The sequence below is a fragment of the Salminus brasiliensis genome, chromosome 18 (assembly GCF_030463535.1).
Source record: "Salminus brasiliensis chromosome 18, fSalBra1.hap2, whole genome shotgun sequence".
NCBI classification, from domain to species: Eukaryota; Metazoa; Chordata; class Actinopteri; order Characiformes; family Bryconidae; genus Salminus; species Salminus brasiliensis.
The window spans coordinates 1,606,335-1,630,762 of NC_132895.1; the positions used below are offsets into that span (position 1 = coordinate 1,606,335).

At 40.7% G+C, this 24,428-nt stretch overlaps 1 protein-coding gene across 1 annotated transcript; it reads right to left on the minus strand.

The window, feature by feature from the left end:
* Positions 1 to 770: 770 nt before the first annotated feature.
* On the minus strand, positions 771 to 23,581 carry tmprss15 (transmembrane serine protease 15). Its single transcript, XM_072662195.1, has 24 exons — positions 23,464 to 23,581; positions 22,794 to 22,933; positions 21,992 to 22,059; positions 19,858 to 19,994; positions 18,871 to 18,993; positions 18,655 to 18,763; positions 16,991 to 17,100; positions 16,440 to 16,577; positions 14,989 to 15,138; positions 14,349 to 14,454; positions 13,820 to 13,964; positions 12,944 to 13,088; positions 12,222 to 12,311; positions 11,566 to 11,691; positions 10,443 to 10,583; positions 9,434 to 9,544; positions 9,159 to 9,291; positions 7,561 to 7,656; positions 6,171 to 6,220; positions 4,348 to 4,591; positions 3,241 to 3,422; positions 1,950 to 2,045; positions 1,564 to 1,703; positions 771 to 953 (listed from the first exon to the last, which is right to left on the minus strand). The coding sequence occupies exons 1-24, from the start codon at positions 23,579 to 23,581 to the stop codon at positions 771 to 773; spliced, it is 3,081 nt and encodes a 1,026-aa protein (XP_072518296.1).
* Between the last annotated feature and the right edge of the window lie 847 nt (positions 23,582 to 24,428).

The following is a 24,428-nucleotide window of genomic DNA, read 5'->3' on the forward strand; positions in this document are numbered from 1 at the left end:
CCTGTGTGTTCTTCAGTTATACTGGAAAAGCATTTCAGGTGTTCTCCTCATGAAGCTGCTTGAGACAATGGCAAGAGTGTGTGAAGATGTTAGTAGATTGTTTGGGTTTATGAGCATTTTTTTGGTCGCTGTATAATTCTATATGTGTTTTATAATGTTGAAAAGTCTACTCTTCTATACATAGATCTGTCCCAACTTTTAAATGGTACTCAATATCTTATGGCCTCTTATTATTATTATTATTATTATTATTATTATTATTATTATTATTATAGAGTTGTGAGTTTCTTAAGAGTTTCTGCAAGTGATTGCAATGCAGTAAAAGTTAATGTATCTTTAACACCCAACTGGTGTAGAAGAATAGTCCTGAGTATCTTCACTGAGTATCTCCAGATCTGCAGTGGACCTTCTTAGTCCATCCAGTCTCTCTCAGCACAGGATCTGTAGTGTGTTAGACTCCAGTCCTCTTGTTTGGAGGAGCGATCTACAGTAAAGAAATCCAGGAGCTGAACCAGCACAACACCATCAACTCAAACCCAGAAAACAGAATCAGGAGCTCCACCAACTGTTTATTTATTTATTTATTTGTAAAGAGATTTCAGACTGTAATTATTTATTTACAATATTGAGGTTTTGATCTACATCTACAGCCCTGGACTCGTCTAACATCTCATCTAGCATCATTCTGTACATAAATCTGTAGAGAAAGGGTTTAATATTATTAAAAACCTGATTTAGACTTCATCAGTGTAACCGGTCTAATCTCGTTTCTATCTGGATCCACTCCAGTGTGAGTTGAGGCGTCGGGTCTCCACCACCCAGTCTATAAACTCACTGACCAGGGCGTACACTCCAGGCCGTTGTGGTTGAGCACAGCCCACTCCGAATGATGTCACGCCAGCCAGCACCCAGTGGTTCTCCCCCTCACACATCAGCGGACCTCCAGAATCACCCTGACAGATAAACACTCTTACCTTCAGTCTGCACTTTCCCCTGAAGTCTGAACATTCATTTTAACAAAAAACGGGTGGGGCTAAACTGTTGTAGGATGAATGGGTGGAGCTATACTGTTGTAGGATGAATGGGTGGGGCTATACTGTTGTAGGATGAATGGGTGGAGCTATACTGCTGTAGGATTATTGAGTGGGGCTAAACTGTTGTAGGATGAATGGGTGGGGCTAAACTGTTATAGGGTTATTGGGTGGGGCTGAACTGCTGTAGGATGAATGGGTGGGGCTAAACTGTTATAGGCTTAACTGCTGTAGACTGAATAGGCAGGGCTAAACTGCAGTAGGCTGAATGGGTGGGGTCTAATATGCTATAGAGTGAATGGGTGGGGCTAAACTGCTGTAGGCTAAATGGGTGGGGTCTAATATGCTATAGAGTGAATGGGTGGGGCTAAACTGCTGTAGGCTAAATGGGTGGGGCTAAATTGATGTAGGGTGAATAGGCAGGGCTAAACTGCTGTAGGCCAAATGGGTGGGGCTGAACTGTTGTAGGCTGAATGGGTGGTGCTGTTTGGACTGCTTAAGATTTGATAAGTGTTAAATGCTCTGTACCCACCTGGCAGGAATCCACCCCTCCTTCAGCGTACCCTGCACACACCATGCGCTTAGTGATGTTATACTCAGGCAGCCACTCCTGACACTGAGAGTTATTGAGCAGGGGCAGCACAGCCTGCTGCATCACATCAGCTACTGCACCTACAACCCAAACAGCATAGCATTTACAGTAAACACTCGGCACTCTAATATTTACACTACCCAGCATATCCGGACAAGAGCCGCTCTGTGGTCAGAGACTGACCCCTGAGAAAGGTCTAGAGGGTGACTAGCTCCGACTGCGCATCAGCAGATGAGCTGCAGTCTGTAACTGATCTCCAGCAAGGTGGAGCTACAGGAAAGAGGGTTCTGATAAGGTGGATAATGAGGGACTCTGGACTCACTGACCTCCTTCAGTTAGTCTCCCCCACCCAGCAATGACACATCTCCTCCCTGGTTCGAATTGCTGGTCAGGGTGTGGCAGGCAGATTGGCTCAATATAATCTGTGGAAATCTGATGGAGTTATTTTCTGAAGAACATATAGCAGATCATAAATTACTCATAACCGTCAATACTCAGTCGTTTATAATAATCAATGAATAAATCATAGTAGATATGGATTCATTCAGAGTAGACAGAAGATTACTGAACAATTAATTGTAGTTACTGAAGTGGATACTGAATCATTCATAGTAGATACTGAAGAATTCATAGTATATACTCAACAATTTATAGTAGATACTGAATCATTCATAGTAGATACTGATTCATTCATAGTAGATACTGAACAATTCATAGTGGATATTGATTAATTTATAGTATATACTGAAGAATTCATAGTATATACTCAACAATTTATAGTAGACACTGAATCATTCATAGTAGATACTGATTCATTCATAGTAGATACTGAACAATTCATAGTGGATACTGATTAATTTATAGTATATACTGAAGAATTCATAGTATATACTCAATAATTTATAGTAGATACTGAATCATTCATAGTAGATACTGATTCATTCATAGTAGATACTGAACAATTCATAGTGGATACTGATTAATTTATAGTATATACTGAAGAATTCATAGTATATACTCAATAATTTATAGTAGATACTGAATCATTCATAGTAGATACTGATTCATTCATAGTAGATACTGAACAATTCATAGTGGATACTGATTCATTTATAGTATATACTGAAGAATTCATAGTATATACTCAACAATTTATAGTAGACACTGAATCATTCATAGTAGATACTGATTCATTCATAATAGATACTGATTCATTCATAGTAGATACTGAATCATTCATAGTGGATACTGAATCATTCATAGTGGATACTGATTCATTCATAGTGGATACTGATTCATTCATAGTAGATTCTGAATCATTCATAGTGGATACTGATTTGTTCATAGTAGATTCTGAATCATTCATAGTGGATACTAAAAAAATAATAGTGGATACTGATTTGTTCATAATAGATACAGGTTCATTCATAGTGGATATTGAAGAATTCATAGTGGATACTGATTTGTTCATAGTAGATACTGATTCATTCATAGTGAATACTGGTTAATTCATAGAAGATACTGAATAATTCATAGTGAATACTGATTTGTTCATAATAGATTGTGATTTGTTCATAGTGGACTCTAAATAATTCATAGTGGAGAGTCACTGCTTACCTGCAAAGTTGACTCTGGTCTGTAAGTGCATCAGAGCAATATCAGAGTCTTTAGTCCTCCTGTTGTAGTGCGGGTTCATTATAACCTGGTCCACTAGATGGTACTGTCTTTGTGAAGTGTCAGACTCATACTGCGCATGAAGACCCAGCACCACCACCCAGTTGGAGAGGTGAATATTCTTCCTATAGGCAGGATAGACACATCACATCCCATCACATCACATCATCACTTCATCTCGTTTATACTGAGTTCTACACTGGTTGGGTGCTTATGGGTGATTGTGGTTCAGCTGGCAACAAGTTATTTAACCCTGATCTTGAATGATGGTGATCGGCGATCACTTAAATGTTTGGAGAAATCAAACCGTAGAGAAACAGCAGTAGAGCTCAGGGCTGTGTTTAATAGTGAAAGTAAGAGCACTCACATTCACACTGCAAAGGGAACTCAAGGGATTGGGACTAAACAGCTTAAGAAAAGCACTCGTCAGTGAGGCTAACTGGTTAAAACGGCTTGGGAGGGAGTGTAAAAGCTGGACTCTGGGACAATGAAAGACTAACATGAGGTCTGATGAGTCCAGATGTACCCTGTTTCAGAGTGATGGGCGTATCAGGGGGAGGCGGCTGAAGTGATGCACCCATCATGCCTAGTGCCTACCGTACAAGCCTGTGGGGGGAGGGCTTTGATTTGGGACTGACTCCCTGAATCCACTGAACCACCAGGTTCTTCCATCAATGTTTTTTCTTCTCCATGATGGTATGGGCATATTCCAAGGTGACAATGCCAGGAATCATGGGGCTCAAATTAAGAAAGTGAGGTTCCAGGAGCATGAGTTCCACACATGGATTGGCCACCACAGTCCAGTCCAGACCCGAACCCCATTGAGAATCTTCGGGATGTTCTGGAGAAGGCTTTGCGCAGTGGTCCATATCTCCCAATCAATACAAGATCTTGGGGGAAACTCAATGCAGCTCTGGACCAAAATGAATGAAGCTTGAGGAAACGATGACACAGCGAATACGAGCCGTAATCAAAGCCAGGCAGTGTAAAAAGTTAAAGGACTATGACATGATAGACAGAAGTGACCGCAGAAGTGAAGTGACCTCTCACCCGAACACGCAGTGTGCAGCCGTGATCAGCCACTCTCTGTCGATTATGGCCGCTCCACACACATGCCGGCCTGTCCACTTCAGAGACGCCATCCAGGGCCAGGCTCCTTTCAGTGCGTCCTGTCCTCCGACCACCCTGCCTGAAGAGCTCTCATTCTTCCCTCCTCCATCCTCCTCCACCCATGTATCTCCTGCCTCGGATGAGCTGGAAGCCGTTTTCATGGTAATCTGCCTTGTTCCACATGCTGGACCACACACAGAACAGTTTCACCCTTAAAGTGTAGCTTATGTTTCTCCAGTTATTCATTAAGGATTAGAAAGGTTTGTGCTCCCCTGGTTCAGAGACACAGTTCTGCTCATTTTTAATAAATGTCATATTGCCATTCCTGTCATTGGGCCCTTAAAGTAACAACTTTCCCTTGCTGGTCTATGTCCCTGCCATGTGCACATCAGCACATGGCTCTGTTTGTGTTGGTTCCTTGTCTCCGCCTTAGCCCTGCCTTGTTGTTAGTGTCCTCGCCTGTGCCTCCTTTGTAGCCCTGCCCTCTTGTTAGTCTCAGATGTTGCTTGTGGGTCTGTTTGTATAAGTAGTCTCTTTATTTTTAGTATTTTGCACTTTCCCTTTGTTTCCCTGATCTGGGCCTGGACCTGGGCCGTCTCTATCAGTAGCTTGTTTGGTTCCTGTGTGTTTGGGTTTTTTGTTGGTTTGCTTTTCTAGTTTGTAATTCTCTCATTTCTGGTTTGGTTCTTGTTATTTCTAATAAATATTACCTGCATTTACGTCCACCTCCTCCTCCAAGCTCCACAAACTGTGACACTATAGAGGATTTGTTCACTTATACACTCAGACAGAGGCGTCAAGTAACGATGTACAAATACTTCGTTATCCTACTTAAGTAGAAATGTTGGTTATCTAAACTTTACTGGACTCTTTACTTCTACTTCTCACATTTTTACCCAATTATCAGAACTTTCTCCTCCTTACATTTTCAAAACAGCCTCGTTCCTCCTATTTCATTTCACCTTTGTTTAATTCCGGCTCGTCATCAATAAAAAAACCCTCTCCAGATAAATCTCTCCATCCGGAAAGTGAGACACAGCAGACGTCTGCAGTCTAGTATGAAGACTGTGTCCGTGGCAGAGACTCAAGAGAGCTGCAGTGAAACGTCCCGACTAAGCCCCACATTTACATTCCAATAAAGCTTATTGATCACACGCCTCTGAAGTCTGACTTTCTGCAGCTTTACAGAACTTCTAGACAACGACTCCTCATATTTTCCTCCATGAAGCTCATGTTAATGCTCAGTAGAGCACAGAGACGCTCCTTTAATAGAGCTGATATTACTGAAATGCTTCATTTTCAATGGGCAGATCTGCAGCTGAAACAGGAGCCTAGTGCAGCCCAACATTTTAAACATCAACATTTTAATAGATCATTCTCCTCATTATGGCTTTTAGAGGAATGGGGTTTTGGGGAGGGGAGGGGGGTTAGTGCACTATAGACCCCTGTGGCGCGGCCTATACACTCTAAGAAGTCTTTTTAAACCCTAGTATCTCCACTTCTACCTGAGTAATGAATGTCAATACTTTTGACACCTTTGCACTCAGAACATCAACAACAGTGTCATTTGGACGGGGGTGCACAAACCTAAACAACATGTTTTAAGGGGTGACTCTAGACCTACCCCTAGTGGCCTACAGTCTTGTTATATTATCTGAATAAAATATAGGAATTCAGAATTTAAGGGTGTAATATTATATACATGTATTCAATGTATTCTGGGAGCTGTTAAAAAATATATCTGACAGTTTTTTCTTACTTACGTTGGTTGTCGCAGTACAGGGACACCACCTTTTCCCCGGGACAATTTTCACTTAAAAGAAAAATAGTGAAATAGCTTTTTAAACAAAATCTAACATATCATTATATCATTGTACTCAGCACAGCTGCATGAACATGCTGTACATTATATATAAACATTTATTTAAACACTTATTTACAGTATCTGACTGAATCTGAATGATGGGGTGGAGAGGATGGATGCCAGTGTTTCAGGGTAGTGCCGTGTCTGTGTTACCTTCTGGCTCTTTTCTTTTTAATTAGGATGTAATAGTCAGATCTGCTGGAGTCATCAGACACATTATAATACTGTTCAACATTCTCTGTTCTCCATAAATCCAATCACAACTAATTCTGTCTTTACCTTTTTCAGAGTTAAAGGAAACTGCCCACCTGTCTGGACAGGCACAGACAGAAGACTGACCATTGGGCTCTCCTGCTAACCACATCAGAGCAGCTGCCCACCCTCTAGCTACTGCTATCTGCCTTAGACTAATTGCCTATCCTCCATTTAATATACTAATTTATATGGACTCTATTTGCTATTATTATTATTATTATTATTATTATTATTATTATTATTATTGTTATTGCCAGAATTAACCATCATATACTATGATCATATTAGTTATACTATATCATGATGATATCAGCACATCTGAGTGGATGAAGTATTGTGCAGTGGTAAAGTGACTTTTAAAAATAATTTATAAGTAGTTTTTACCAGAGGTGGATATGTACCCCCTCCTAAGTCCTGTTTCCCCTTTTGAATCTTGGTTTCTCCCAAGTCTTCTTCTTCCAGCCCTGAGGCAGTTATTCCTTACCTTTTGGCATGCTTAATTAATTCAATAAAATGTATATTGCTTCTATTGATCTACAGTAGCAAACATGTTTTTCCACATGGACCTTGTAAAATTGTTATTTTTGTACCATAACATTGAATAAATTACTTTTTGACTACTTCTAACTGGTTCTAATGGTACTAAAAGTTCATGTAGTTTTATAATCACTTGTTTGTCAGTCATAAAAACCATTGAAAGATGAAGTCATAATTAAGTCTCTCCCTGTCTTATCTTTCACCATAAAAACACATACACGTACATATTCTTATCAGTCATAAGGACTTCATGGGCATACTCAGTTAATAATTATTAAAATAGTGTACATTTATCATACTACGCTGATCTACCAAAGTTGCCATGTCAAGAATGTTTTCTGAATTTCTAAAACACAACAATTCTTAAAACATTCTGTTATGATGGATTTGGTAAACAGATATGTTACATGTAGTCTGTTACTATTCCAATTCTGATCACAGTACAATACAGAACACAGAGGAATGAGATGCCCCCAGAAAGAGGTTAAAACATGTACCTGGGCTTCAAATCCGGAAAGCCATTAGCAGCTAAGCTGACAATGGCAAAGGGAGCGTCCTCATCTAACTGGGGTAAAAAGGAAGCGGTTCCGGACCTGGGTTCAATAAACAAATAAAAGAGTATGAATACTGTAGCATCAAAGTCAATTAAAGAGTAGTATAAAATGGACACAGTGAAAGTATGGTACTGTATCCTAATCTAAATTAAAAGAGCTGAAACTGTACTATAGTGAAAGTATTGTACTGTATCCAAATCTAACTCAATTAAAGATCTGAAACTGTACTATAGTGAAAGTATGGTACTGTATCCCAATCTAACTCAATTAAAGAGCTGAAACTGTACTATAGTGAAAGTATTGTACTGTATCCCAATCTAACTCAATTAAAGAGCTGAAACTGTACTATAGTGAAAGTATGGTACCGTATCCCAATCTAACTCAATTAAAGAGCTGAAACTGTACTATAGTGAAAGTATGGTACTGTACCCCAATCTAACTCAATTAAAGAGCTGAAACTGTACTATAGTGAAAGTATGGTACTGTATCCCAATCTAACTCAATTAAAGAGCTGAAACTGTACTATAGTGAAAGTATGGTACTGTATCCCAATCTAACTCAATTAAAGAGCTGAAACTGTACTATAGTGAAAGTATTGTACTGTATCCAAATCTAACTCAATTAAAGATCTGAAACTGTACTATAGTGAAAGTATGGTACTGTATCCCAATCTAACTCAATTAAAGAGCTGAAACTGTACTATAGTGAAAGTATGGTACTGTATCCCAATCTAACTCAATTAAAGAGCTGAAACTGTACTATAGTGAAAGTATTGTACTGTATCCTAATCTAACTCAATTAAAGAGCTGAAACTGTACTATAGTGAAAGTATTGTACTGTATCCAAATCTAACTCAATTAAAGAGCTGAAACTGTACTATAGTGAAAGTATGGTACTGTATCCTAATCTAACTCAATTAAAGAGCTGAAACTGTACTATAGTGAAAGTATTGTACTGTATCCAAATCTAACTCAATTAAAGAGCTGAAACTGTACTATAGTGAAAGTATTGTACTGTATCCAAATCTAACTCAATTAAAGATCTGAAACTGTACTATAGTGAAAGTATGGTACTGTATCCCAATCTAACTCAATTAAAGAGCTGAAACTGTACTATAGTGAAAGTATTGTACTGTATCCCAATCTAACTCAATTAAAGAGCTGAAACTGTACTATAGTGAAAGTATGGTACCGTATCCCAATCTAACTCAATTAAAGAGCTGAAACTGTACTATAGTGAAAGTATGGTACTGTACCCCAATCTAACTCAATTAAAGAGCTGAAACTGTACTATAGTGAAAGTATGGTACTGTATCCCAATCTAACTCAATTAAAAGAACTGAAACTGTACTATAGTGAAAGTATGGTACTGTATCCCAATCTAACTCAATTAAAGAGCTGAAACTGTACTATAGTGAAAGTATGGTACTGTATCCTAATCTAACTCAATTAAAGAGCTGAAACTGTACTATAGTGAAAGTATGGTACTGTATCCCAATTGCATTGATAGCATGCCCCCTGTGCTCTGTTCTGAGAGCTCACCTATAGCCTAAATGGTGACAGAAGAAGTTGGAGAACTGTGGGTTCCAGTCCAGAGCACAGGCTGTGTAGAAGTTGTTCTGTATCTGAAGCATTAGTCGCTGAGCTCCAGTGAGATTGACTGGCATTAACTGCACTGAAATATGACAGGATAACATATTAATCACGACACCGTGTCAACAACCCAAACCCTGGTGTTAACACGGTGCTTATTTACAGCTATAACCTCACTGGAGAGAAAGAGTCCTCCCCCACAGTGAATGAGGATGAATACTCACCACAGTACGCTTCATCAGAACCCTCGGGGCAGTTGACCACACCATCACACACACTGGAACTGGACACACAGTGTCCTGACCTGCACTGGTACTGCCCTGTCTGACATGGTTCTGCATTGAAATGAAATAAAATGCAATGAAAGGTTTTGTAGGAGGGAAGTGAAATATATATTTACATACTTTTATATCAGATATATTTAGCATAATGAGGAAAACTGCCTCAGCAGTACTGGACAGCAGCCCCATGTGACCAACATACTGATTTAACTTGATAAATATGGTGTTTAAAACTTACAGCTATAAAAAATAACCACTTCTGAATTGTAATTAAGCAAGCTCAGAGAACATAGAGACAGATATATAATATATAAAGTTATTAATAGGTTTGTTTATTAAGCTCTTTTTACAGTATGCTTACGGTTGCCTAATAATGTTAAAGTAAAAAAAGAATATATATAATGTATGTATTTATGTATTTATATATAATATATATATATATATATATATATATATATATATATATATATATATATATATATATAATGTCTCTGCCGTCCAAATATTTATTACAAGTCATTATGGAACATTGCAATTGGTCTGTTTATTATGAAATTCTGATGCAATATAAAGAACAACTGCCAGATTCAATTTGCACTACATGTCCAAAAGTTTGTGGACACACAGCATTCAGCTACTTTAATTTGCAGATGGTTGGTGTTTATATATGTCTTCTCAGGCTATATATGGATATGTAGTTCTTATACATGTTCAGCTCCCTCAGCTCTTTGTTACTTTTAGTATTTTTTACCTTTATTATTCTTTATTCTGTTTTTGGTGGTACATGTCATACTTCACGAAATAAAGAGATCTTGATTCTGATTCTGACACACGGTTTGTCTAGGCTCTCTGGAGGAGTTCTCCCAATTGAATAAGACTCTTTTGAGTAGGTTACCACTAGCTAATAAAGCCAGGTCAAGTCGAGAGATGTGTGGACAGTGTTTTAGCTCACCTGGCTGCCCGAGGCCAACGCCCGTGCTGAAATTCGCGAGAAATCCTCTGCTGTTTCCAGATGCATCGGAGAAAAACCTCACAGTCATCTGAGAGGACGTGGAGAACAGGTCAGAAAACACACGATCTCCAGTTAGGACACCTTCAAGAAATTCAGAAATGAATCATTAATGTAGAATTAATAATGTCCTTTGACTCGTAGCAGTAGTGGAAGCTTTATGCCGGAATGTGAAGCCAATATAGAAACATCTACAACAGATTTTCCACCAATCCGAAAAGAACCCAGCCAAAAACACTTAAACATTAAATTGTCACGGTTCTACTGTACATACTCTGTCACCTTTACTTAAGAACCATTGAAGAACCTTTTTTACTGGAAACCAAACATACACTATATGGACAAAAGTATTGGGACACTACACATTCCAGCTACAGGTGCTGTAATACCATCCCATTCTAAACCCATAGGCTGTATTAATATGGAGCTGGTCCCCCTTTGCTCTAAGCTCTACCAGCAGCAGCAGGTCTGGAGCTCTGCTGCAGTTACTGAGTCAGTTGGAGGCTTTTCTGCACTCTGCTCTGAGCTCAGCACTCGGCCCTGACCCCGCTCTGTAACTTTACGTGGTCTGACAGACACTCGGTGGCTGAGCTGCTCTCTGTGAGCTGTTCCTCCTAAACTCTTCCACTGTTCAATAATAACACCACTCACAGCTGATGGAGGAAGATCTAGGAGGGAGGAGATTTGGGACTGAATCAGACACCTGAATTAGATGTGTCCCAATCCCTTTACTGTCCATATAGTGTTTGTATATATATATATATATATATATATATATATATTCTGCCAGGAGACTCTAATGCAGCATCATCCTTTCTTCAGCCAATCGCCAGCCTCCTTCCCTCCCACTGTCACCAGTTTGGTCCCAAAAGTTCCAGTGTTGTAAGACCTGGGCTGATGATGAGGCCTACACCAAAGACTTCATCCATCAACGTAGAGCTTTGACTTGCTAACGATGTTCCTATCTCATTGTTTGTCAAGATTACATTTACTCTTTACTGCTCTCATGTCTCTTCAGAGTCTTCTGGTAGAACTGGAGGAATCAAGGACCTTTAAAACACTTTACCGAGTAATGTGGAATGAGGGTCGACTCCATCTCGAACCTCCACCATGTCATACGCCGCTTCCAGGGCGAAATCCTGGAAATGCAGTTGGATATTGTGCCCTTCCTCAGCGTGCAGCGTCCACAAACCTGACCACAAACACACAAACCATTCGGACCTTAATGAACATCAGCTCTGACATGGTTAAATCTGTGACACATTAAATGCCAAAAGTCTGTGGACACCTGCTCATTCAATGTTTCTCCAAAAAATAGGTAAACAAGGTATTGCAGGCACTGCAGTAACATCCTCTACTCTTCTGAGAAGGCTTTAAATTAGATGTTGGAAATTGCTGTGAGGATGTGATTGCGTCCATTCACAGTAAAAACATCAGTAAGGTCAGGTACTTATGTTGGATGATTGGTTCTGCCAATCCAACTCATCCCAAAAGTACTGGATGGAGCCTTATCATCACTCCAGAGAACACAGTTCCACTGCTCCTCAGACGAATACTGGTGGACTTTATTGGACACGGTGACCTTTAGGCCTTAAGCTGTGGGTGTATCTGGAGGCCTGTATCGGCTGTAAGGTGCCTTAATCCAGCTGAATTCACTGAAGTGTCCACAAACTTTTTGACTGTACTGTATTTAAACTGCAGTGTAGTGTTTATAGTACTTACACGATGCATCGTTCCCATAGCCGCTTGGATAGTTGGGCGAGCTGAAGGTGGTGTTCGGTTCATACAGATCAAAGGGACCTCCGCAGTCGGCTGTAATTATGGGGAAAAATCATAATTAATACTTTAATTATTAAAGGGCCCATTTCCTGGAAAGACAAATAAATGTATTTTTTAATAAACATTTTGCTGGAGTTTCAACACATCGTCCAGACATGAAGAATGCGCTACAAAACTTTTTTTTTTTTCAAAAAATGTTGAAATCACTGTTGTGATGTCATAAAAATTAGTACTCTTAAAAATAAATGTGCTTCAAAAGATTTTTGGAATTTAATTAATTTAAATAAAGAAATTTAATAAATGGAATTTAAGTGCCAGAACTGTTCCCAATTTAGCTTAAATGTTTCAAATTCTATTCCTGACATTTGAACAGATCACTTCTTTAACTTGTTTGTGTAGCTTTTTTTAATATAGTTTTAAAGCCAATAAATGACGTATTTGGTGTGTTCACAGCTTACAGTGTTTTATTAGCTTAGCATCTCTTTAGTCTTTAATCTTGGCTGATGGACTGAATCTGGGATCAGAGATTATGATATTTTTTGGTGGAACTGTTCCCTTAAGTAAGGATTTGTATTTGTTGAAGGATACCCAAACTTTTGCATGAAACTGAATCTATCTGCCGGTCTGTCGGCTTATCTGCGGTCTCCAAACGAGAGCTATCGTACGTGCTACTGGTGGAGGAGTGGTGGGCAGCGGAACCACAGTTGGCTCTGGAAATGGGCTTTCTGCACATGGTCCAGAGGTCAGGCTGAAGTCATCCAGAGCAACATCGTTCCTCAAGCCTCCATTCTTCCGCGCTTCAAAAACTATCTAAAACACAAAAGAAGTCAAAAGTTGAGCTTTAAAAAAGAGCAACTGGTGAACTGAACACCACTGTTCAAAAGTTTGGAATCATTTAAAAACTATGAAATAGTAAAAATATGGTTATTTATACATTTCTATATTTTTCTGCTGCAGGATAACGTGAGGAGGCTTCTCTGTAACTTCAGAATTTGCAGGAGATAAAGGCATGTTGGAAAGGTCGACACAGGGCTATTCCAATAAAATCAATAACCTGCATGAAGGTCTGATAAAATCCAGAAATAATTTTTCATTAAATAAAAAATCTATGAATTTCAAATAAAATAACAAATATATATTCAGAATGAATTTCAAATAAAATTATTATCCAAAATGAATATTCAATGAATTGATTATCCAGAATTTTGTAATGTACATTAATATTTAGAATAAATAATAATGAATACATTTTTTATACAAAATACAAGTAAACAAATAAAATTAATATCCAGCATGAATTTGGAATAAATTAAAATAGCAGAATAAATTTCCAAATAAATTAATATCCATTAACTTATAATAAACATTTGAAAGTAAAATTAAACACAATCCATTAAAAATAATATTTAGAAGGAGATTTTAATGAAATCTGTTGGATTATTGTTATTAATAATATGTTTTTTATTAAAAACAGATTTAACCTAAAATGGACTTTTTACACAGAATATCTGACTGTCTCTCCTCTCCCTCACATGACTGACCGTTTGGTCCGCTGTGTTGACTGTTATCTGGCCGTAGTTCCAGTTGTCCCCATAGTTTCCTTGTTTCTGGAAGAGGATGGTTCTGACTGACCCTCGCTCAGCCATCACCGCCAGGCGATAGACGTCCACACCATACATGTGATACCTGAACACACACACACACACACACACACACATTGAAGAACTGAAGCTTACAGTTATTACTGACTCTAACCTTCATGTTATATGAATTTGTAATAAAATCCATGAATTTCTAAGAAATATCATTTCTGTTATTGATATTCTGAATAAATAATAAAATGGATACAATTTTAATACAAAATACAGGAACTAATAAAATTAATATCCAGCATAAATGTAATTAATTCATACTAAATTAATTCATGCTCATCAATTAATTTATGCTCATAAGAGGAGTGGACCCTTCAGTTTACGAGGGTCGCTACTAAACATATGACTTTATTAGTGCTTCAGAAATGTTCTACAGAGCTTTATCTACACGTTTGGAGTCTAGATCTAGAACACTAACCAGAACCGCAGACACATTTCTTCATCTGCTGAAGCCAGAGGAAGACTGTAGAGTCGGAAAATCTTCTCCCAGCTCCCCGGACTGCTCGGGGTCACGATGTAGAACCCTGCAGGATTACATTATACTCTATAATCTCTTTATGTGCACTAGTGTTCAAACGGTTCACAATCACACCACATAGGCTATAGGTGCTTATAGGTGATCCCAAATGAAATTCCACCAAAATTAATGTCCAGAATGAAGCTCTAATAGCATTAATAAGATGAGATAAGATAATCCTTCAAGATGAGATAATCCTTTATTAGTCCTGCAGTGGGGAAATTCTTAATATGCAAATAATATGCAAATACCATATATATTAAATTTGTTTGATGGCTTATCATGAATTTCAGTGTATTTCCATTCATCATAAAAATAATTTTAAAAATATAAACCCCATCTAGTCTGTAGTTTATGCACAAGCATACCCAAAGTCATGGAATAGCCGTAAGTGAACTGATTATGAATGGCATTACCTGAGGGTTTTGGGGTCTTATAAGGTTGGCATCCTCATGGCCAGTGTGATGTGAATTACTGGAGTTCGAACCTGGGCCTGTAAGTGGGTTCCAGACTAGAATTTCTGAGATGTTCAGTGCCTTACCGGACTGGTTGCCCAGTGTGTGGTCGAAGCTTGGTCCAGTGAGAGGAGGGAAAGTGGAGCCTGATGTTCTGACCCAATCTCCATCATCCTCATGCTCCTGCCTCCAGTAACAGAAACCAGCTTCAAACGAGCACTGAATCTTCTCCTCATCTGAAAAATCACGGCCAGTCAGCGTTTTACACACTTTTCACATGAAAACATTATTATTATGGGAATTTAACAGTGTATTATATTATTTCTGTGGACAAAAATATTAAAGATAGTCCAGCATTGAGGAGAATAACACCAACATTATCAATTCTTGATCAATTGGTCAATTTACCCAAGCTTATCATAGTAGTAAAATACACTATGTAGACACCTGATTCTCCAGCGTATCTTCTGAAATCAGAGGTATCAGCTGGGAGATTGTCCGTTTGCTGCATTAACAGCCTCTACTTTTCTGGAAATACTTTACACTAGATGAGGACCATCACTGTGAGGAGGATTTGACTCCTGAACCATCTTTGTGTCCATAGTCATGATTAATGTTCTAAGTGCCATGGAAAATCCTGGACCTGTGTTGAACATTTAACATTTACATTTCCAGCATTTAGCAGAGGTTCTTCTCCAGAGTTCTTACAGAAGAGCTTCACTGTTTACTGAAGAAGAACCTCAGCTAGTTCAAATAGACTAAAACTCAGATCCTCTAATCTTAGACTCTACTAAACACAAGTTAATATGGAGACCATAATACTCTACTCTTCACCCAAGTCCTCTCAGAAGAGGAGGGTCTTCAGTCTGGGTTTGAGGACAGTGAGTGTTGGACTCTGCTGTTCGGACCCCCAGGGGAAGTTCGCTCCACCACTTCGGTGCAGGACAGTAAAAAGTCTGGACGCTCGTCTTCCGTGGATCTTAAAGGATGGCGGGTCGAGCCAAGCCGTACTTGAAGCTGGAAGGGCTCTCTGTGCAGATCGGCTTTTGACCATCGCCATCAAGTACGGAGGAGCTGGCTGGTCCAGTCTTGGCTTTGTAGGCCAGAGTCAGGGGTCTGAATCTGATGACCTGGGCAGCAGCTACAGGAAGCCAGTGAAGTTGTGTTCTGGATCAGCTGCAGGGGCCTGATGGTGCTCAGAGGGAGACCAACCAGAAGAGAGCTGCAGTGGTCAAGTCTTGAAGTGAGGAGAGACTGAACGAGCACCTGGGCGACTCTCTAGAGAGGAAGGGTCGAATTCTCTGGATGTTGTACAGGAGAAATCTGCAGGACCGTTGAATTGTTTGGCTGCTGAAGATGGAAAATGCTGTTGCTGTCTGTGTGACTCTACCATACCTTCTCAGTCTAGGATGGTTTCAGAAACTAAATCCAGAATCAAGAGGAGAGGTTCCTCAGTTCCTCCAGTGCTGAGTTCATCAGATTCTCTCTGTTTATTTGCGAATGAGTGAATATTGACTGGTTTGAAAAGGAGACATACTGGAAAGCTGGCTGATGTTCTCTGCCCAGTAAGAGGCGTAGAAGCCTTGCTGGTTGCTTATGAAGTCAGATGAGAACTCTACGGTGGCTTCACTGGAGAACAGCCAGACGGTTCCCGGAGAAGAGCCTGACAGCAAGTCTGAGGAGAATAACATGTATAAACTGTGTTGTTGTGGAATTTCAGAGAAATCAGTAGAGTAACATAATATGCAAATATGATTCTTTATGGAAACAATAGTGGTTCTTCAAAGGCATTGCTCAAAGAACCATTTGAGGTACCTTAATTTGAGGTAAGTATTATTATTCAGTGATGATAACAGAGTAATCCACTACTAACAGAATTCAATTTTAATACCAATAATAACCATGATAACACTTTCAGTACCAGATAAAGCTAAGCATGAATTGGATGGTAGTGGTGTTAATTTGACAGGATGAAGAGTCGTCTACAACAGGTTTGTACATTTAACCAGGCAAAGAACCATTAAAATGTGTAAGGGTGTAATATAATATAACATAGTATAATACACTGTAGAATAGCTATGAACTCACGTGCCAGTGTTTTTTCAGGCCCTGTTCCTTCATAAATATACAGAACATCGATTCCCTCCTCTGTTTGGAAAACCTCGAAGACTATCTTTATAGCAAAGCCATCATCAACACTGTGGAACAAAGTGAAACAGAGTCTGAGAAAAGTTCAGTAACAGTGGACACTGCAGCAACAGTGATGGGTGGATGAGTGGAGAGATGGGTGATTAGGATGGATGGATGGTGGGTGGAGTGGGTGGGGTGATGGATGGGTAGGTGGGTGGTTGGTTGTGGTGGGGTAATGAATGGGTCGGTTAGTTGGTGGGGTGATGGGTTGGATGGTGGATGATGTGGATAGTTGGGTGGGGTAATGAATGGGTGGGTCAGTTATTAGGTGATGGTGGGTAATGGATGGGATGGGATGGTGGGTGATGGATTAGTGGATGGTTGGGTGGGGTAATGAATGGGTGGGTCAGTTGGTGGGGTGATAGATGGGATATGATGTGGGTGATGGATTAGTGGATTGTTGGGTGGGGTAATGAATGGGTGGGTCAGTTGGTGGGATGATGGATGGCATGGGATGGTGGGTGATGGATTAGTGGATGGTTGGGTGGGGTAATGAATGGGTGGGTCAGTTATTAGGTGATGGTGGGTAATGGATGGGATGGGATGGTGGGTGATGGATTAGTGGATGGTTGGGTGGGGTAATGAATGGGTGGGTCAGTTGGTGGGGTGATAGATGGGATATGATGTGGGTGATGGATTAGTGGATTGTTGGGTGGGGTAATGAATGGGTGGGTCAGTTGGTGGGATGATGGATGGCATGGGATGGTGGTTGATGGATTAGTGGATGGTTGGGTGGGGTAATAAATGGGTGGGTCAGTTATTAGGTGATGGTGGGTAATGGATGGGATGGGATGGTGGGTGATGGATTAGTGGATGGTTGGGTGGGGTAATGAATGGGTGGGTCAGTTGGTGGGGTGATAGATGGGATATGATGTGGGTGATGGATTAGTGGATGGTTGGGTGGGGTAATGAATGGGTGGGTCAGTTGGTGGGATGATGGATGTGATGGTGGGTGATGGATTAGTGGATGGTTGGGTGGGGTAATGAATGGGTGGGTCAGTTGGTGGGATGATGGATGGCATGGGATGGTGATTGATGGATTAGTGGATGGTTGGGTGGGGTAATGAATGGGTGGGTCAGTTGGTGGGGTGATAGATGGGATATGATGTGGGTGATGGATTAGTGGATGGTTGGGTGGGGTAATGAATGGGTGGGTCAGTTGGTGGGATGATGGATGGCATGGGATGGTGATTGATGGATTAGTGGATGGTTGGGTGGGGTAATGAATGGGTGGGTCAGTTGGTGGGTAATGGATGTGATGGTGGGTGATGGATTAGTAGTTGGTTGTGTGGGGTAATGAATGGGTGGGTTGGTTTAGGAATGGTGGGTGATGGATTAGTGGATTGTTGGGTGGGAGGATGGTTGGGAGGATGAGTGGAGATTAGTAAATAGGTGAGGTGGGTGGTTGGGGTGATGGGTGGCGTGATGGCTGGGGTAATATTGGGTTATGGGTGGTTTGTTGGGGTTGTAGATGGGTGGGTGGGTGCTTGGGGTGATGGGTTAGGTAATGAGTGAAATGAACTGGCAGGCACAGTAACAGAGGGGTCTACAGGGGTACGTACCGGATGATCCAGCGGCAGCTCGTATCACTGTCGTAATCCTGGGGGAAGTTTTTAGAATGGAAGAAGCCACTCGGGCCAAGCAAGAGGAACTGTCCATCACATACAGTCGCTATGGAAACATAAAGCCCAGTAACCTACAGCCCTGAGTGACCCAGAATGATTGACGTGTATGAAAAGCATTACTGATAAAGGTCTGATAAAGGTCTGATAAAGTACCACAGATGCGCTCCGACTCGTCCGAGCCGTCGGGGCAGTTCAGGATCCCATCGCAGAAGTGTGTGAGAGACACACAGGTGCTGCCTTCTCTGCACGCCTTCTGCCCATCTGGACACTTCACCGCTAACACACACACACACACACACACACACACACACACACACACACACACACTCTTCAGAATCAACGTTTACAGTGCCTGTGTACCCAGATTTAAAGAGCTTATCCGGCTTCTGATGGAGTAATTGCTGTCAGGATTTGATAGCATACAGTAATGAGCATTAGTGAGGCCAGGATGTTGAATGATGATCACCACCCCACCTCATCATCATCCCCAACTCCCCAAAAGTACTGGATGGAGCTCCTCCACCATCATTCTAGAGAACACAGTTCTTCCACTGCTCCACAGCTCCTCAATGCTGGGGGGATTTATACCCCTCTACTAGCCCACGCCTGGCATTAGACAGCATGGAGCCAATAGCTTCATGTTAAGTCCTATTCTATTGGCAGTACTTCTGTACAGGGACTAGACAAGCTGTATGATTGTGCATTTGCACATCTGTGTCAGCTTAACTCTTTGACGCAGAAATGCTTATTACACACTAAGGTGTATTACTCAGTTATTATTTGGTAATAGAAGTTTGTAGTGGCACTTTTGACCCGCTGGCAGGCCATAGGCTTTTTAAGGGGTTAAAGTAGCTTAATGCATTCATTAGAAGAGGTGTCCACATACATTTGGACATATACAGTATGCAGACAGATAGATAGATAGATAGATAGATAGATAGATAGATAGATAGACAGATAGATAGATAGATAGATAGATAGACAGATAGACAGACAGACAGACAGATAGATAGATAGATAAATAGATAAATAGATAGATAGATAGATAGATAGATAGATAGACAGACAGACAGACAGATAGATAGATAGATAAATAGATAGACAGATAGGAGCTGTTGTGTTGACTTTAGGGGAAATTACCTGAGACCTGAATGCTGCTGGTGTCTATTATGAGTCCTCCGCTGCTCTGGACACTGGATACCAACTCGTCCTCCGCTGACTTTGAGTCCACAGCATCACGGAAGAAAAGGTCGAAGTCCACAATTACACTACCCTGACTGGAGAAACAAGATTAGATATCCTTTACTGTATCTTCACTATAAACCTCCTGGTCCTGTACCCTACAAGCCTGCTCGTTACCAGTGCGCCCACTTACTTACGTCCACTACTAGACCACTTACATAAAAAAAGAAAACAATGTATAATCTAATTAAATATAATAAATATGTATAACATTACACATCAGATATCGTTACAATAAAGAAACAAAGCTCAAACATCAAAGTAACCACAGTTTAACTCTTAAGAACCAGTTGGTTGGATTATACAGATTTTAACCCTTTGATGCCTGGTCAGTTTAACCAGAGATGTTATAAACGAGGAAAGCAGACAATGGTAGAAATATAATTGGGAGTTATCGGGAGTCTCTCCACATAGCGTCTGTTTACACCCTTTAACAGAAAGACCCAATCAGCTGGTGGAAGGTCCACATGCTGGTAGGGAAAGACTTCCTTGATGTGGAGATCTGTGGTAGTGTCCAGAACAAGAATTTTTGAGCTGACCGCTACAAACTATTCATGAGTTTTTAATCCGATTTTATCAGTAATCTGACCTTCAGTTTCCAGTATTTTGGTCTCTCCCTATTCATAGAAATTGAAGCCTGGTCTTGCAACTGCTCAAAGACCACCAAAGATTGGTCGCCAAGTGAACATATTCACCGATACAGACAGTTTCTTTTGTCAAATTACACAGATATATATATATTTACAAAAGTTTGTGGACACCCCTTCTAATTAATGCATTCAGCTTCTTTAAGTTGCACCCATTGCTGACACAGATGTGCAAATGCACACACAGCTTGTCTAGTCCCTGTAGAGAAGAAGTACTGCCAATAGAATAGGACTCTCTGGAGCAGATCAACATCATGAACCTATTGGCTCCATGCTGCTTAATGCCAGGCGTGGGCTAGTAGAGGGGTATAAAGCCCCCCAGCATTGAGGAGCTGTGGAGCAGTGGAGGAACTGTGTTCTTTGGAGTGATGGTGGTGGAGCTCCATCCAGTACTTTTGGCATGAGTTAGGGAGACGGGGATGAGGTGGGGTGATGATCATCCAACATCATGACTGCACAAACGCTCTCGTACTAAAGTCACTGAATGCAGTCTGTTATATAGTGATCCAATGCTGGGTTATGTAATTGGCCCAAACTGGGTTCTTTTAACCCATCAAGTGTAGGCTTCCTCACATTTATCCAGTTAATACAGATTCACTGAATGTCCACATCCTATTATTACCCCTATCTCTATCATATTACTCTTGTAGTTCCTCTGTAAACCTACAGAAGCTAAATTCTGAAGAGGTCAAGAACTGGTCTTATTGGATCAGATTTACCTTCCTATTATTTTGAGGATTGTTTACATTGAAGGCATTTAGCAGAATCGCTTCTCCAGAGCGACTTACAGAAGAGCTCCACTGTTCACTCAGAAAATACCTTTAACTAGTTTATACAGACTAGAACCCAGAAGATCCTCTAATCTTAAACTCTACTTAATACAGACATCAGTCTGGAGACACAATCCTCCACACACTCTACTCTTCAGCCAAGTCCTCTCAGAAGAGGAGGGTCTTCAGTCTGGGTTTGAGGACAGCGAGCGTTGGACTCTGTTGTTCGGACACCCAGGGGAAGTTCGTTCCACCACTTCGGTGCAGGACAGTAAAAAGTCTGGACACTCGTCTTCCGTGGATCTTAAAGGATGGCGGGTCGAGCCGAGCCGTACTTGAAGCTGGAAGGGCTCTTGGTGCAGATCAGCTTTTGATCATCGGCATCAAGTACGGAGGAGCTGGCTGGTCCAGTCTTGGCTTTGTAGACCAGAGTCAGGGGTCTGAATCTGATGACCTGGGCAGCAGCTACAGGAAGCCAGTGAAGAGAGAACGCAGCAGAAGAGGACGCCCTTGAAGACGACCCGTGCCGCTTTGTTCTGGATCAGCTGCAGGGGCCCGGATGGTGAGCAAAGGGAGACCAGCCAGAAGGGATTTCCAGAAGAGGGGACATCTTACCTGAACTTGGTCACTTTGCATCTTCTGAAGTGATCTTTAAGGGAGCTCCGACCAAAAGCTTCAGAGATCTGATGGAATGATGAACAGCCAAAGATTAAGACTGTCTGAGACTACTGGCAAGATATTTAATAGCTATTATATTGATACACACACAATCATCAGCCTGGCATAAGATTTTATTATCTATTATTTTTTATTATTATCTATTATTATTACACTATATATCCAAAAGTTTGTGGACACCCCTTCTAATTAATGCATTCAGCTACTTTAAGTTGCACCCATTGCTGACACAGATGTGCAAATACACACATACAGCTTATCTAGTCCCTGTAGAGAAGAAGTACCGCCAATAGAATAGGACTCTCTGGAGCAGATCAACATCATGACCCTATTGGCTCCATGCTGCCTAATAATGCCAGGCGTGGGCTAGTAGAGGGGTATAAAGCCCCCCAGCATTGAGGAGCTGTGGAGCAGTGGAGGAGCTGTGTTCTCTGGAATGATTGAAAACCTTCTTCTCTGGACAGTAGAGACAGTTACTCCAACAAAAGATGGATCAGCTCTTTTTAATACTCTTGATTTCAGAAGAAGTATTGAATGAGCAGGTGTCCAAATACTTGTGTCCAAATGGGATATGTCAAACTAAAAAACAATTTTCATAAACAATTTGATTTGATTGAGTTTTGCTTTTCTTTTCCACTGATTGCTTAGTTTTATTTAGCAGAACTGAGTATTTTGAGGCTTTATTTTTTAACTTTAGGATTATTTACAATATTTTGAAAACCATAAATAAAGGATTCACCAGCAGTTCAGTGTCGAAGGCCAGGGCTTTGTACTCCACACTGCTTTTGTTTTTGAGCTCCTGTGTAAAAACAGCTCCTTCTGAGATGACCAGACTTCCACTGAGTGTCGAGTTGGGGGTCACTGCTTGGTCTTGAGTGACTGGAAAATGAGATTTTCCGATTAGAGAATGTTTCCCCAAGAATATCATCACTCAGAGAGTTGGGGTGAAGTGCAGGTAAGGGTTTTTCAGTTCACATAGAAATAGGGTTCTCCAAGAGTTCAATAGTTAAGACAGTGGTTCTAAACTGCAAAAATATCTTAGCAAGCGTAATCCTCTTAACTGTAGTCTAAATATTTAATAGATGAGATTACTGTATGAATATATATATATATATAATCACATCTACAGTACACTCCTGACTGACCCACCATCGCATCTACAGTACACTCCTGACCGACCCACCATCACATCTACAGTACACTCTTGACCCACCATCACATCTACAGTAAACTCCTGACTGACCCACCATCACATCTACAGTACACTCCTGACCCACCTTCACATGTAGAGTACGCTTCTGACCCACCATCACATGTAGAGTACGCTTCTGACCCACCATCACATTTACAGTACGCTTCTGACCCACCATCACATCTACAGTAAAGAGGATAAAGAGAAGAGTCCTTACCGGAATCGAGAGTCAGCCAGGTGACGACAATCAGTCCAATACACACAATAAACAGCACAGTGGTCGTGGTGGTCAGGAGAACCTCAAAGGAAGACCAGTTACTCCTCCGCCTGCACATTTTCATTCAGCTGTTCAGGTCCTTCTCAGCCTTTCACAGTAGAAGCCGGTCTCTTATGACTAAGCCCTCCCTCCCTGAGCTTCTGTGTGCGTCTGCATGTCTCTGTTTATCTGTAAGAATAGCGGCTGTAAACTTTTATTATGCAACAACTAACAATAGTGACTGGCACTAATGAGTGCTGCAGCTAATCAGTGTATGGAAAGTGGCGCCGCTGAAGAGGGAAAGTTGAAGGTTTTTGAACTCAGAAGTCCAATTCAAGGCCACGACATGACGTGTTTTATTAAAACCTGTCTACACTCTTAAAAAAGAGGCTTCTGCAAAGGTACTTTACTAAAGCCAACTGTTCTACATAGAACCATGATCTCCAAGAGGTGCATAAATGGTCCATTGCCTGGTTAAATGGTTCCTCTAATACATGGAAAACCTCTTAGATGGTGATTCATAGAACCTTTTTAACCCCTAAAAACAGCGTGGGTCCCGTCGGTGGGCCCAAAATGTTATTACTAACTTCTAAGACCAGAGAACAGCCCCACCAGGTTGTACAGATGTCCCTGTAGTTACTGGGTAATGTGATAAGCCTTTCTGCGTTACAGGGTTAATAAGGGTGAACTATTGTTATGAGAAAATAACAATTTCGGGAAAACTGCTGGACAGCTTATTTAAGATGGCTCTCTAGAACCATGGTTTTATATAGCAACAGAAGAGAGACTATTTTTATGTGGTAAGGGACTATTTTTCAGTACACTGATGTAAAAGGCGTTATCCAAGGGTTCTTTTGTAAATGCAGTGGTTTTATATGGAACCATGACAACTCAGACACACCTGAATGCATAAGAATTTTGCCTGT

What these genes read in the sequence shown, in the direction of transcription:
- tmprss15 (XM_072662195.1), bottom strand. Translation starts at nt 23,581, where the DNA reads ATGTGCAGGCGGAGGAGTAACTGGTCTTCCTTTGAGGTTCTCCTGACC. An exon ending in CTATGGGAACGATGCATCGT is followed by an intron (nt 11,692 to 12,221) that starts GTAAGTACTATA and finishes GTTTGTGGTCAG; the next exon opens with GTTTGTGGACGCTGCACGCT. An exon ending in GCTGCACACTGCGTGTTCGG is followed by an intron (nt 3,423 to 4,347) that starts GTGAGAGGTCAC and finishes TCCTGCCTATAG; the next exon opens with GAAGAATATTCACCTCTCCA.